This window comes from Oryza glaberrima, chromosome 6, assembly GCF_000147395.1.
Source record: "Oryza glaberrima chromosome 6, OglaRS2, whole genome shotgun sequence".
Lineage (NCBI taxonomy): Eukaryota > Viridiplantae > Streptophyta > Magnoliopsida > Poales > Poaceae > Oryza > Oryza glaberrima.
In genome coordinates, this window is record NC_068331.1 from 24,098,037 (window position 1) to 24,113,584 (window position 15,548).

The 15,548-nt window shown below is 41.8% G+C and overlaps 1 protein-coding gene across 1 annotated transcript; it reads right to left on the reverse strand.

Annotated features, from left to right (window-relative positions):
- Positions 1-7,400: 7,400 nt before the first annotated feature.
- LOC127777163 (putative beta-galactosidase 10) lies at positions 7,401-15,323 on the reverse strand. The gene is made up of 17 exons (XM_052303704.1): positions 15,068-15,323; positions 14,136-14,230; positions 12,860-12,972; positions 12,694-12,760; positions 11,001-11,093; positions 10,733-10,885; positions 10,522-10,610; positions 10,292-10,397; positions 10,116-10,203; positions 9,885-10,003; positions 9,591-9,752; positions 9,267-9,463; positions 9,061-9,149; positions 8,829-8,938; positions 8,623-8,736; positions 8,261-8,368; positions 7,401-8,177 (listed from the first exon to the last, which is right to left on the reverse strand). The coding sequence occupies exons 1-17, from the start codon at positions 15,258-15,260 to the stop codon at positions 7,575-7,577; spliced, it is 2,499 nt and encodes an 832-aa protein (XP_052159664.1). The 5' UTR covers positions 15,261-15,323; the 3' UTR covers positions 7,401-7,574.
- Between the last annotated feature and the right edge of the window lie 225 nt (positions 15,324-15,548).

Below are 15,548 nucleotides of genomic sequence, written 5' to 3' on the forward strand. Positions count from 1 at the left end.
GTGTTGGCCGTCGACGACATGTCCGGCGACATCGTGGCACACCCAAGGAAGTGTTGGAAATATGGTCATAAATCGGCATATTTTAATCCAAAATGTTAAGACAATAATCATGGCATAAACAGTATAGGGTGATCTAGTGACAACATGTAATATAACCAGTAGCATGCTAAAGGCATCATGAATATCAGGAACAGGAACATAGCAGTAACGCAATTGACTTACGACTAACAGGATTAACAGCGCTATGAACGAATGAGTTAACAACAGGAGCAGGAGAAGGATATACCCCGAGAATGGCCCTCCGCTGGATTGTGAGGCAGAATTGCCTCTCTTGGTGTTGACGTTCGTGGCACCGGCTCCAGCTCCAGGCGCGCCATCTCCGGCTCCAGCTCCAGGCGCGCCATCTCCTCCAGCAGTAGCGGCGCCGGTGGCAGCTCCGGCTCTAGGCGCAGACATGGTGGGCGAGGACGAGCAGTCGTGCGGGAAGCACTCCCCAAAAACCTGATCACCCGCCTACCCGGTGTGGTTCCGGAGGCCCTGCTCCTTCCGATCTCTTGTGCGCGCAAGCGATCAGAAGCGAGAGCAGCACAGGCGTGGAGGAGGAGGAACTAACACCCGGGAAAGAAGCAAGCCCTGCTCCTTCCGATCTCTCGTGCGCACAAGCGATCAGAAGCGAGAGCAGCACAGGCGCGGAGGAGGAGGAACTAACACCCGGGAAAGAAGCAAGCGGATCGTTCTGATCGGACTCGCGGCCTCCTTATCTATCAGGAGAGAGACAGTCATGGGAACGTGGGATCGTGGACGCGCCGTTGCGGAGGCAGTGGTGGGAACGTGGTTGCAAAACAATAGTGACGTGACGCCCGCCAGCCACGCCACGCCACGCCTCGCCTCGCCCACGCCCACGCCCTCGGCCTCGGCCTCGGCCCGGCCCGGCGCGCGCACGCGCGTGTGGCTTTCCGACCCCCACCTCAACCAGTCAACAGGGAGCCTCCAATAACTCCCTATTTAGGTTGAGATATTCCTCGCTTAAATCTTGAGGTGGTATTATTATCCTTAACACTTATTATGGGCCTTTGAGATTTAATAGGATAAATTGGGCCTAGCCCAATTATTCTAACAATCCCCACCAAATTTCAAGGCTCATAAGAAATGTTCTCAAGGTTGTGCCTGTTTGATATACCAGGGTTTTGGTGGAGACTGTTACGTTGAACTTCCACCTAGGAAATGAGCTACATCAGACCACAACTGAACAATGGACTATGCCTTGAATTGTCAGTTTTGTGTGATCAGGTTTCACTCAGACCCTTGATTGGTACTGGGCTGCCATTCGCATCCCCTCTGTTTGGAGCATATAAGTCAAACTCCAGGCCTTTCATGAGTATCTAGAGGTCGCCCAAACCTCATAGACTGTGACTAGCAGTTGAACTCATATAGGTGTGTTCCTTCTGAGATGTTCTGCAGGTCAACATCTCTGCTTGGAAAAGCCACTCGGATCACATTAAGGCATGAGCCATCCTACCATGCAGGAAAGAAGAGAAGTACATCATGAAAATGAGCCCTTTTCAAGGGTCTCTTCTCTCAGTCACACAATAGTTTGTTTTGCCATCCAAATTCACGGGATCTCCGATCACAATGGACAGGTTTCCACTATTGTGCAACCTTAGGTGGGTATCAAGCCCATTTCCCTCGATGCACTGTCTATCACATTACGTGGTAGCCCCTTGGTAAACTGATCTGCCAGATTTCTAGCCGTTTGGACATAGTCCAATGCTATCACTCCGGAGTTTTTCTGCTTTCTGACAGATTTCAGTCTTCTCTTGATATGCCTAGATGACTTCATGTTGTCCTTTGAACTGTTCACTTTAATAATCACTGTTTGATTATCACAGTTCATTGGGATAGCTGGTACTGGTTTTTCAACCACCGGCAAATCCATCAGGAGTTCACGAAGCCACTCGGCCTCAACTGTCGCAGTATCTAGTGCTGTAAGTTCTGCTTCCATTGTTGACCTCGTTAAGATGGTCTGCTTGCAAGACTTCCAGGAAACAGCGCCACCTCCAAGTGTGAACACATATCCACTTGTGGCTTTTATCTCATCAGCATCAGATATCCAGTTTGAGTCACTATACCCTTATAGTACTTTTGGATACCCGGTATAGTGAATTCCATAGCTCATAGTGCCGTTTAGATAGCGCATTACTCTTTCCAGAGCCTGCCAATGATCATCTCCCGGATTTGAGACAAACCGGCTCAGCTTGCTTACAGCAAATGAGATGTCAGGCCTCGTTGCACTAGCCAAGTACATCAATGAACCAATGATTTGAGAGTATCTCAGTTGATCCCTTGCTATTCTTCGGTTTTTCCTTAATAGCACGCTGGGATCATAAGGAGTAGGAGCTGGCTTGCAGTCACTATATCCAAAGCGACTCAAAACCTTGTCCATATAGTGGGATTACACAAGTGTAATCCCACCCTCATCTCCTCTTTGTAGTTTGATGTTAAGAATAACATCAGTCTCTCCTAAATCCTTCATTTCAAAACTCTTGGACAGATAGTCCTTGACCTCCTCAATCACATTGAGGTTGGTCCCAAAGATCAATATGTCATCGACATATAGGCACAAGATCACTCCTTCTCCCCCACCATAGCGATAGTACACACATTTATCAGCTTCGTTCACAACAAAGCCTGCAGATGTAAGCGTGGTGTCAAACTTCTCATGCCATTGCTTAGGTGCTTGCTTGAGGCCATACAAGGATTTCAACAGTTTACACACCATTCCCTCCTGACCTTCTAGTATATACCCGTCTGGTTGATCCATATAGATCTCCTCCTCCAGCTCTCCGTTTAGGAAAGCTGTCTTAACGTCCATCTGATGGACGAGAAGACCATGAGAGGCTGCCAGAGCAAGTAGTACTCGAATCGTGGTCAAGCGAGCAACTGGTGAGTATGTGTCAAAAAAGTCCTCGCCTTCCTTTTGGGTATAACCCTTGGCCACAAGCCTTGCCTTGTACTTTTCAATTGTACCATCAGGCCTAAGCTTTTTCTTGAAAACCCATTTGCATCCTACGGGCTTGCACCCATATGGACGTTCAACGACTTCCTAAGTACCATTAGACATAATCGAGTCCATTTCACTGCGTACTGCTTCCTTCCAGTAGTCAGCGTCAGGAGATGAATATGCCTCTTCTATGGTTCTTGGGGTGTCATCCACAAGGTATACAATGTAGTCATCTCCAAAGGATTTTGCAACCCTTTGTCTCTTACTCTTGCGAGTATCTACAATGTTGTCCTCCTCAGGATTTTCCTCAGGCGTTTGATCATTGTGTTCTATCGGTGCAAAGTGCTCATGGGGCATGACATTTTCTTGACTAGAGGTGCTTGGTGTATGTTTCATGGGAAATTCATTCTCAAAGAATGTAGCATCTCTGGACTCTATAATTGTACCAACATGCATGTCGGGTACTCCAGAGTTTACTATTAAGAATCTATAACCCACACTGTGAATAGCATAACCAAGGAACACACAATCAACAATATTTGGTCCAAGTTTCCGCTTTTTGGCTATAGGTACATTTACCTTGGCCAAACAGCCCCATGTTCGTAGGTATGAGAGATTTAATTTCTTCCTTTTCCATTCCTCGAATGGTGTTACTTCCTTATGCTTCATTGGAATTTTATTCAGGACATGACACGCAGTCAAAACTGCCTCACCCCACCATTCCTTGGAGAGCCCCGCAGTGTCTAACATGGCATTCACCATCTCAGTTAGAGTACGGTTCTTTCTTTCGGCCATCCTATTTGATTGGGGTGAATAGGGAGGCGTCCTCTCATGAATAATTCCAAACTCTTCGCAGAAAGATGCAAACTCATTGGAAAAATACTCCCCACCTCTATCAGACCTCAACCGTTTGATTTTCCTTTCAAGTTGGTTTTCTACCTCAGCTTTATAGGTCTTAAAGTAATGCAACGCTTCATCCTTTGTTTTCAATAGATACACATAACAAAATCTAGTACAATCATCTATCAGTGTCATGAAATATTTCTTTCCCCCTTTAGTCAACACACCGTTCATTTCGCACAAATCGGAATGAACAAGTTCTAGAGGTGCCAAATTCCTCGCCTTAGATGCCTTGTGAGGCTTGCGAGGTTGTTTCGATTGAACACAAGCATGGCACTTGGAACCTTTGACCAAAGTGAATTTTGGAATTAAACTCATGTTAGCTAAGCGTGTCATACAACCGAAATTCACATGACAGAGTCGCGAATGCCACACATTAGACTCATCATTCTCGCTAATATGGCTCACAGCATTATGATTATTACACATGTCATTCAAAGAAAAGCGGAACAAGCCTCTGCTGTCATAACCTTTTCCAACAAAAATCCCATATTTAGATACGACACATTTATTGGATTCAAACACAAGTCTAAAACCTTCTCTACACAATAGAGAGCCGCTAACAAGATTCTTCTTTATTGAAGGGACATGCTGCACGTTCTTCAGCTGCACGGTCTTTCCCAAAGTAAACTTCAGATCGACCGTACCAACACCATGAACAGCCGCAAGCGACCCGTTTCCCATTAACAAGAAGGAACCTCTCCCGACCTGATAAGAAGAAAACAGAGAAATGTCAGCACATACATGAATATTAGCACCAGTATCCACGCATCAATCAGGTGAGTGAAAAACAGAGAGAACTATAGGTAATATTTTACCGTACCCCGATGTTCCTCCGCCCTCGCTAATGACCATGTTGGCAGACTTCCTGTCTTTGCGCTCAGGACAGTCCTTGGCCCAATGCCCAGACTTGCCACACAGAGAGCAGTCTCCCTTTGTCTTTCCCTTGCCTTTCTTCTTAAAGTTGGTTGCAGCCTTGGGATTGACATCAGGCTTGACTTTCTTGTTGTTGTGGGATGCATGAGGGTTCTTCTTCTGTACCATATTGGCACTAGAACCTCCCTCAACCTTTTTGCCCCGGATGTCCTTTGCCCTCGCCTTCTCCTCAACACCCAAAGAGCCAATGAGATCAGAAACACTGAACTCTTGTCTCTTGTGCTTTAGAGAAGTGGCAAAGTCTGACTAAGAAGGTGGCAATTTGGCAATAATGCCACCCGCCACAAACTTGTCCGTCAACTCACAGTTGTTGTTCTCAAGTTCCTTAGCCAGCATCTGAATCTCAAGAGCTTGTTCTACTACAGAACGGTCATCGACCATCTTATAGTCATAGAACTGCTCCATGACATACAGCTCACTGCCGGCGTCAGAAACTCCGAACTTGGCCTCAAGTGCATCCCACATGTCCTTCCCGGAAGGCATGTGCATGTACACATCCACTATGTTGTCAGCGAGTACACTGATCAATGCTCCACAAAACATACAATCTGAAGCCTCGAACTTAGCCTCTTCCTCAGGAGAAAGAGGTGGTTTACTTCGTTTGCCCCGTGAAACATAGAAGCATTGCATCGCTGTCAACCACAATAGTGCACGTGCTTTCCATCTCTTATAGTTAGAACCATCAAAAGCATGTGGTTTCAGTGCAGCAGCAAAGCCAACTACCGAAAATGACCTATCAGGTTTTTGGATTGTTGGAAATATGGTCATAAATCGGCATATTTTAATCCAAAATGTTAAGACAATAATCATGGCATAAACAGTATAGGGTGATCTAGTGACAACATGTAACATAACCAGTAACATGCTAAAGGCATCATGAATATCAGGAACATAGCAGTAACGCAATTGACTTACGACTAACAGGATTAACAGCACTATGAACGAATGAGTTAACAACAGGAGTAGGAGAAGGATATACCCCGAGAATGGCCCTCCGCTGGATTGTGAGGCAGAATTGCCTCCGTTGGTGTTGACGTTCGCGGCAGCTCCGGCTCCAGGCGCAGACATGGTGGGCGAGGACGAGCAGTCGTCTCTTGTGCGCGCAAGCGATCAGAAGCGAGGAAGATCTCTCGTGCGCGCAAGCGATCAGAAGCGAGGACTAGTGCACGCAAGCGATCAGAAGCGAGGAAGATCTCTCGTGCGCGCAAGCGATCAGAAGCGAGGAGGCGAGAGCAGCACAGGCGCGGAGGAGGAGGAACTAACACCCAGCGGATCATTCTGATCGGACTCGCGATCAGAAGCGAGGAGGCGAGAGCAGCACAGGCGCGGGCGGATCGTTCTGATCGGACTCGCGGCCTCCTTGGGAACGTGGGATCGTGGACGCGCCGTTGCGGAGGCAGTCGTGGGAACGTGGTTGCAAAAGACTCGCGATCAGAAGCGAGGAGGCGAGAGCAGCACAGGCGCGGGCGGATCGTTCTGATCGGACTCGCGGCCTCCTTGGGAACGTGGGATCGTGGACGCGCCGTTGCGGAGGCAGTCGTGGGAACGTGGTTGCAAAACAATAGCGACGTGACGCACGCCAGCCACAGCCTCGGCCCCCACCTCAACCAGTCAACAGGGAGCCTCCAATAACTCCCTATTTAGGTTGAGATATTCCTCGCTTAAATCCTGAGGTGGTATTATTATCCTTAACACTTATTATGGGCCTTTGAGATTTAATAGGATAAATTGGGCCTAGCCCAATTATTCTAATTGGAAGATGGCCTCCGACGCCGCCGCGGTGGCCGCGGCCGCCTCCGCCACTGCGTCGCCCACGTCGTTGCTCGTGGCTTCCACCGTCGTCGCCCTCGAGGCTTGACGCATTGCTCGCGTCAGGCGGCACAGATAAGACTCTCTACTTACGAAGACTACAGCATCATATGTAGCAACAAATTTGATTTGCTTCTTTGCTTTTGTGTAGTATAGGACGTTTTATGTGTTGCTGCCGTACTGTTGGCACTTGTTACTTAATTATTATCTTCCGATTTTCAGTTTGCAATAATGACTCTTGAGGCCTTGACTTGATAATTAGCAAGTTATCAGCAATGCTAGCTACATGTACAATGATTACCGTACAGTGAAGTTGCGATATATAGGAATCATTCAGATCTACAACATTTCAATAAAAGCCTAGCTTGCAGCATGCAGAACGATAATCCTCAAGGCCTAGACGCTACAAATTTTCATACTCAAACATATAGGCTTTTGCTGAGGTCACAAAAAAAGTGCCAACTTTGTGAGACGACTCATACTACATTTCAATTAAAATGGATGAGTACAGAGAGCTCCAAAATTGCTCCAAAATTACCTTCCTTCTTAGTTCCTGGAACTGTTTCCTATTCTTATTATATTACTGCTTTAGAACTTTTGAACTGGATATTTAGGAATTTGTTTTTCAGTATAGGAATCTATTTTAATAGTGAAATAGCGGAAATAACTAAACTTACAAAATTATAAACCTCCTAAAAAATATTCTTTAATTCCACGAAACAAGTGAAGGCAACAATTTTTTTCACTCATAAAAATACTCTATAGATGCAAATTGTTCCAATATCACACAATCTACGATTACTTGATCACACTCTAATTTAACTCACATATATAAGTCTATAATTTAATATTGAACTGAATACATGCAGTAGGTTTTCCTTGCGCATTATCTAAACAAACCAAACCTAATTATAAGACACCAATAATATCAACATGAAGCCTGAACGGTGAGGACGTTGGAGAGGCACCCGGAGCCGGTGACTGCATTGGTGATTTGCACTGTGCATGACTCCTTCCCAAGGCATGCTTCTGTGATAGCCTTGTACGCTGCCTTGGACTCGCACCCGCCCTCATAGGCGCCACACTGGCCACGCGCAACACCAAAGCTAGTCACGTTGATGGCTGAGATAGTCTTGCTGTGCTGACCGCAGGATAGTGTGATGGTGTCCCCAACCTCAGCGGATGCACACACGGAGCCCGCTGCGACAGTGCGGAAGCTGACGTGTGATGGGTCGCCGCCGGCCTCCTCAAAGAGAATAAGTGTGTTGGGCTCACCATTCTTGAGGAATGAGCGTGGAACGTGGTAGAACCGTTGCGACGGCTCACCGCATCCCGTGAGGCATTTTTGGCCATCGCCCTCGGCCTGAAAAACTCCACGGTAATCGCAGTGGTGGCAACCGCCCATCTCCGCCGCTGTGTATGATGGCCAGTAACGGCCAAGGTTGTTCCCGTTCACCCATGCCACGCCCTTGTTTAGCCCCAGGAGGTCCACCACCACCGTGTCCTCACCGGCTGGAGCTTGGAAGGTAGTCTAAATAGAAAAATAACACAGGAGTTTACTTGCATTTCGCAGCTCAGTACAACATGGATAATACATATCAATCTATATAATACCTTGTACCACGTAAAGGGCTTGTTGATAGGTACGGTGCCATTGTTGTCGTCCCATGTGCAACCGGGCTTGTCAAGGTGGATTTGCCTATACTCACCTGCCAAGCCAGCCTAGAAATAGAAAATCAAAGCAATATTACAATCAATAGAAATAGATCTTTAGGGTGCTCCACTTATCCCTTAGGAGGTAATTAAAATGGTAAGATGATGAGTATTAATTAATCTAAACAATATATTGAATCAAGGGAAAAATTAGCTGGTATATTTCCTAATAACTTATGTCATCAAAAGTCTTAAAAATATCATTAGAAATATAATTGATAATTAAATAGTAATAGTTGATAATTGATAGAGGTTTTGTGCACCTTATATGACCACGAACTGTTGGAGAGATCAATCCCTTTGCCATTGTTGCCGATCAACTTAACTGGTCCTCCAACTATCCCAGCAGGCATCTTCTCAAACAAAGGGCCATAGTTCTGTTTGATACGGAACAAACATCTTTCATCATACACAATAATAAATATAGTGATGATGTTTTAATGAACTGTGTAGTAAATATATTAGAAACCTTAAGGCCAATGGTAGCACTCAAAAGAGAAATGTAGTTCTTGCCATCGTGAAGCTTTGCTGGTGACTCAAGCTGGAAAACAAAGTGTCCATTTGGAGAATGGTTTTGACCTGCCAACCACATTGGCAGTGTTAGTGTGACATTTCTGATATCAATCATTTGAACATCTCAATGAGAAAATTATCACCAATTATTATGTTGTGCAAGCAGCTAAATTTAACTAGCTACTTACCAACAAGCATTCCATTCACAAAGGCATATAGTTCATGGCCGGTTGTGTTCACGAACAAAGTGTAGCTTGCCTCACCCTTGTGATCAAGGCTGCAATTCATTATATGTGTCAAAATTAGGCAGCATATTATTTAATAATAAGTTAACATTAAAATTGTTGCTTATGATATAAAAGATGCAAGAAAAATGTTTTTTTTTGGCCAATACCTTGTTCTGTACCACAAGTAATCACTTTGATCAGTTGATGTGACAATCTGCTCTAAGAGCTCATTCTTCCTATAGCTTCCCTTCTCATCAGTCATGAAGGGCGTCAAATTTTCACGCATCCATGACCATTTTAAGCTCTCCGGCTCCTTCTCTACCATATTAGCCTTGTTTACCATGACAGTCGTTTGGGCCTTGATCTAATTGTTCCAGGAAAAAAACAAAAGAAAAATCAATTCTTAACGATTAGCTTGTAACAATAGTTGTACAAGATCCTATATCAATCAAATTATAGAGTCAGGATTCAATAGTGATTGGAAAAAATACCATGGCACTATTGAAGGCAACGGTCTTGCAGTCAGGCAAGATACTCACAGACCAAGCAGGCAGAAGATGAGTGGTTCCATCAAGGGTTACGTTAACATCCATGTTGTCATTCCTGTTGTTGATGAAACAAGCTGAGGTGGAGTCCAAGGTGTACTTGGTAACCTATATAAAACAAACGATCATAGTGCATCAAATATATTGTAAAGTAATGATCAATGTGAACCACATGTATGGGTTTGCCAAAAAAATTGAGTCTATTAGGGAAATTTCGCGAAAATATGGCATGAATCATACTGTGACTTTATCACTGTAGTTGGTGTCAACATATTCCCCATGGACAAGAATCTTCTCAATGGACTTGATCACGGAGTGCAGGTCCTTCAAGTGGCCATATTTTGGTTGCCGGAGATTACCTAATTATGATATAGGTTCCAAAGGAAAATCATAATTATACTACTATGATTTATAGCTTATTAATTGTGCATTTAATTGAATAGTCTAAAATATTGTATGTTCATTTCTCACCATATTCATCCAAAGGCGCATCATAGTCGTAACTAGTTGTGATGTATGGGCCACCTGAGGTGCGACCAAAATTCGTTCCACCATGGTACTGGTAAAAATGGTATGATGGCAACAATTAGTTCGATTCATTGTCAGATATATATGTGAGAAAGCAACGAGAAATTGAGAGTACATACCATGTAGTAGTTCTGGAGAGAACCACGCTTTTGGAAGAACATTGCAACTGCAAAAGCAATATCTTCAGCAGACCTATGGAAATCCGGCTTGTCCCAGGCTTTAAACCTAATCCAAATCAATGAAAGTCATAAAAGATATGCTTCAATTCATATTTGAGTATTAAAAAAGTTCTTTTACAAAAGAAGATAAACATATATATGTGATGAAAGAAAATTATAAATATATATACCATCCAGTCCAGTTCTCAGTCCAAATCTTAGGGATTCCTGTCCTATTCGGGAACCAATCATGGCAGTAGAACCCGTTGCAGGTGTTCACCTAAATTAATCGATCGGGAAACAAAACAACAGCATTAATTTCAGCAAATCAACAAAAGAAATAATATATAAACATATACAAACATCCTACATTGTTATAAACAAATTGAAACTCATGCTCACCACATTGTGTGGCACATCGCTATCTTGCTGACACATGATCCATGGGACACCGACATTTTGCTTGTTAGCCATGTCCGCACACCAATGGATGTATTCAGACGCGGACTGGTTATTGTTCAGTTGGCCCATGATATTTCCGTACTCGTTTTCAATCTATATAAAACATACAAGCAATGCATTTGTAATTTAATAACTTGTATTATAGGCAACAGGGGGTGCTAGCTTGCATCACACCATATTGCTCTCATAACTAAGAATGGTACAACACCTGTGCCAGGATGATTGGGCCTCCTTGTCCAGCAAACATATTGGCATCCTTCATCTTGTTGACAATGAGAGTCGTGAAGATTTCCATCTCATTCTATTCAATAGGAAACAAAACAATTGCTCAAAATTTCGGTTACTATATATATACATAGAGATGGGGCGTAGTACTGCTCTACTAATTGCACGACGCGAGACACAATGACCCCGACCCTCTCCCAGCGCACGCAACTCTCCCCTCACCCCTCACAGTTATAGTAAAAAAAATTATTAATTCATCAAAGGGGGCCCCAAATTGACCTCTTATAAAACAACGGAATGATAATAGGGGTAGTTAAATTTTTACTACTCGTATGCACATCTAAAGAAAAAACAATAAAGGCCATGCGGGATTGGGTGGGTTAGTAATTTTTTTACTGAATAAAGGCCTTGTCTTTTTTCTCACCTTGTATATACACACCAGAGTAAAAAAATCACTACTACCCTTTTATCAAGCTGAATTCATTTTCTCCAAGGAAAGGAAAGTAATAAAAGTAATAGTAATGTTTTTACCCACGCCCCCTCACCCTTGCACATCGATACGTATAGTATTTTTTTTTTTTACTCACGTACTGAAACATCAAGCTGGTGACTTATTAGGATGTGTGATTTTTTCGGATCGAATAATTATTCACGTCTCCAGGTATTTTCACACAAATAAATTTCTTTTTTGTGGGACCTCTTTTAACGCTGATTTCAATTACACTAGAATCGCGCAGTCCAGAGTTTTAAACGACCACATTTCCTAACCACGACAAAATAAACAAGTTTCTGCCAGTAACTTTCCACATCCTGTATTCTCTATTTTCTATATTGAAAAAATATGTAGTGCAAACCTGTAAAATACAATTGGATCTAAAAACAAACACGTAAGATTAATTTTTACTCTTGATGACGTGGACAAATCTCATGTATCTGTATTTATTTAAAAACGGACACTGGAGATCAATTTTTATTCTTGATGACGTGGACAAATATCAGGTGACCGTTTTTTATCTAACGGTAATTTTTAGGTTTTCACTATACATGTCATTTGCACTATATATTATATATATATATGCATTATGTTTTTTTTAAAAAAAAACTACGCTTTTAGTAATTTATATGATTTTTTTTCACAAACTTTCATGCAAATAGCAATTTTAACTCCCTGGATCGGATATGGTCATTTCCATAAAAATTTACTCATCACAAAACACCCCGTGTTCAGATTTACTGCACCGACATCTATGGGTTATTTTTTTTAACTCGAACCTAAGTGTCCACGATAGCTTTCAGTACACTCTACAAGTAAAATTTTAACAGAACAAATGTTCCATATGCGGATATATTTGACGAGTAAGTTTTTAACTCAAGCTACATGCAGGCAGGGGATTGAGGGGAGCGTGGCAGGGGACGGTTAATTGGCAGCCTCGGTGGTGGAGTAATTTTTGTACTTAACAAATCTACTGGATTATGAGTTATTCTTTTACTCGGTAATGTATTTATTTTACTTTAGGAGACCGGAAAATGAGTTGTTCTGTTATTTGGACAGGGGAGTGGGATGTGGGAAGGAGGGATGCAGTGGTGGGATAGAGATGCGCCAGCAAAAAAAAACAAAAAACAAGGAGAGAGCGGGCGGAGCAAATTCCTAGCGCACATTTTCTCCCATAAATTACCTCAAATGGCGCATTATGCAGTCTGAACTGCATTCCAGGAATATCACGTAGCCAAGCAGGAAGTCCTCTGCAGATGAGGAAAACAATTCAAAATATATATATTAGCATTTTTTTGTATGCATTTGCTATCATACAAATGTGTATGGTTGAGCATATATAGTCATACCCATAGTTCCATTCGCCGCAAATATATGGCCCGATGCGAAGAATAGCGTACAGGCCAGCATTCTGGATCTCCTTGAAAAACCTGACGATATCGTAGTTCCCCACGAAGTTGTACTACATATCAAATCATTTGACGAAGGTCAGGAGCAAGAACATTGCTAGAATAAAATACACATGAGGAGTTTGAACTTTGAACTATAATTATTTGAACTATAATTATTACTAACTGAGGCTTCAGGAGCAAGAACATTGCTAGAATAAAATACACATGAGGAGTTCGAACTTTGAACTATAATTATTACTAACTGAGGCTCCCTCCATAATTATATGATAATTCTAAGAGCAAATTTTCACATCTAACATATTAAAAAAAACTAAACCGTCCAAACTACATGAAATTTGGATTAAATTACTTTGTCTCGTGTATCCATAATTCTAAGATAATTCTAAGAGTGAATTTTCACGTCTAACATATTAAAAAAAAGCTAAATCGTCCAGACTACATGAAATTTGGATTAAATTACTTTTGGATTAAATTACTTTGCGAATGTTCACGTCTAACATATTAAAAAAAAAACCATCCAAACTACATGAAATTTGGATTAAATTACTTTGTTTCGTGTATCCATAATTCTAAGATAATTCTAAGAGCGAATTTTCACGTCTAACATATTAAAAAAAAACTAAACCGTCCAACTACATGAAATTTGGATTAAATTACTTTGTTTCGTGTATCCATAATTCTAAGATAATTCTAAGAGCAAATTTTCACGTCTAACATATTAAAAAAAAAGCTAAACAGTCCAGACTACATGAAATTTGGATTAAATTACTTTGCGAATGTTCACGTCTAACATATTAAAAAAAAAAAGCTAAACCGTCCAAACTACATGAAATTTGGATTAAATTACTTTTGGATTAAATTACTTTGTTTTGTGTATCCATAATTCTAAGATAATTCTAAGAGCGAATTTTCACGTGTAACATATTAAAAAAAAAGCTAAACCGTCCAAACTACATGAAATTTGGATTAAATTACTTTGTTTCGTGCATTGGTTAGAAATCTAGAAATCAAGAAAGCTTAATTCATCTAAATAATATATATGGGGAACATCCATTCTTTGAATTACATATGCTTCATTTTAAATCGTAAAATATTTAATGTGGATTTACATATTCGATACTTACTTAATAAGTTATAACAGCTAAAGCAATATATATATATATATATATATATATATATATATATATATTTTAATTTGGAGAGCAGAAATAACCTGGCGGCGATGGGGCTCATGACCGTTCCAGAAGACGTAGGTCTCGATCGCGTCAAGGCCACCTTCCTTTGCTTTCTTGATCAGATCAGGCCAATCTGCACCAGGCGAAACATGATATATACGTGTATCAACATGAGCAGATCTTATAATTAAAAACTACCACATTAACAAAATAAAATATCAAACTAGAATTTCCATTTAAATTGAAAATAAAGTTAACATTGTTAAAATTGTATACAAATCAGAATGATTTTTTTTGTCTAACAGGGATATCGCTCCCGGTGTATAACTGTATAAATTGTATACCAGCATGTGTGTATCTGAGATTCGTGATATGTATATATATGAGATACGAATTCTGAGTTTTTTACTAGCCTTCAAGCATATACGACAGATCAACGAATAAATTAGATGGTGGCCATGGGTTAGGCTATTTAATACGACATATAGCCTGTAAGTATAGCTAATTAACACTGATCTTCATGTGAGTACTTAAAGTATACATGTACAAACGATGACTAGTCGATCGCTAGTATAGGACAATTATACGTACTGTGAAAGTATGATGCGCTGATTAATCTACTTAAATAAATACCGTACAGATTTATTTCTGTTAGTCATATTCGACCATATGTTTAACGATCTCAAGAGCCAAGCAACTGGTGAAAAAAAAATAATGATGTGCGGGTGTATGACTAGAAAAACTGAGATAGAATATAAATTTATACATCTAGAGTAGAAATAAATGATCTATGAGAAATAATTAGAGTAAATATAAATGACGTACGGCTTTAGTTTTAGAGTTTGTGTGATCCTTTGAGATTGCATTGGTGTTTGTATAGCATATATATGAAGAATATAACAAAATCACACGTATTTTGCATGCAGCATGCACACATGCATAGCGATAAATATATCCATAGCTAATTAACTTTCAGTATATACCTCCGGAGTGCTCCTCGGATAGTGGATAGATCCCGAAATGATGATGCGCCGCTCGCCGTCGATCACCAGGCTGCGGTCATTGTAGGTGACGGTGGTGCCGCCCACGCCGGCCGCCTCAGCGAGCACCACCACCAGCAGCGCCACGAGGCAGGTCGCCGCCGCCGCCGTCTTCGTCTTCATCGCCGGCACGCGATCGCGAGCTTTTGCCAACACTAAGATGGATGCGATAGAGAGAGAAGGAGAGAAGGCGTTGATGAGGATGGGAGAGGAGACCTCGGCCTGGGTCGAGTCTATTTATAGAGGAGGAAGAAGCTGGCCTGGATGATGATTATAATCTGGAGATTAGTTTAATTATCTTGGAGGATAAATAGATTCGACGCCGTTGCATGCGGTTGGCTTATCTAAATCTAACGAATTCTGATAATATTTCGTGTCGCTGGGAATCCCGAAATTTTTGCATGTAAGCAC

Excerpts from the sequence above, each read along its gene's own strand:
- LOC127777163 (XM_052303704.1), bottom strand. The coding sequence starts at position 15,260 with ATGAAGACGAAGACGGCGGCGGCGGCGACCTGCCTCGTGGCGCTGCTG. Across the intron at positions 14,231-15,067 it reads TCCGGAGGTATATACTGAAA|ATTGGCCTGATCTGATCAAG; the intron begins GTTAATTAGCTA and ends CGCCTGGTGCAG. Across the intron at positions 9,464-9,590 it reads TTGCCTTCAATAGTGCCATG|ATCAAGGCCCAAACGACTGT; the intron begins GTATTTTTTCCA and ends TGGAACAATTAG.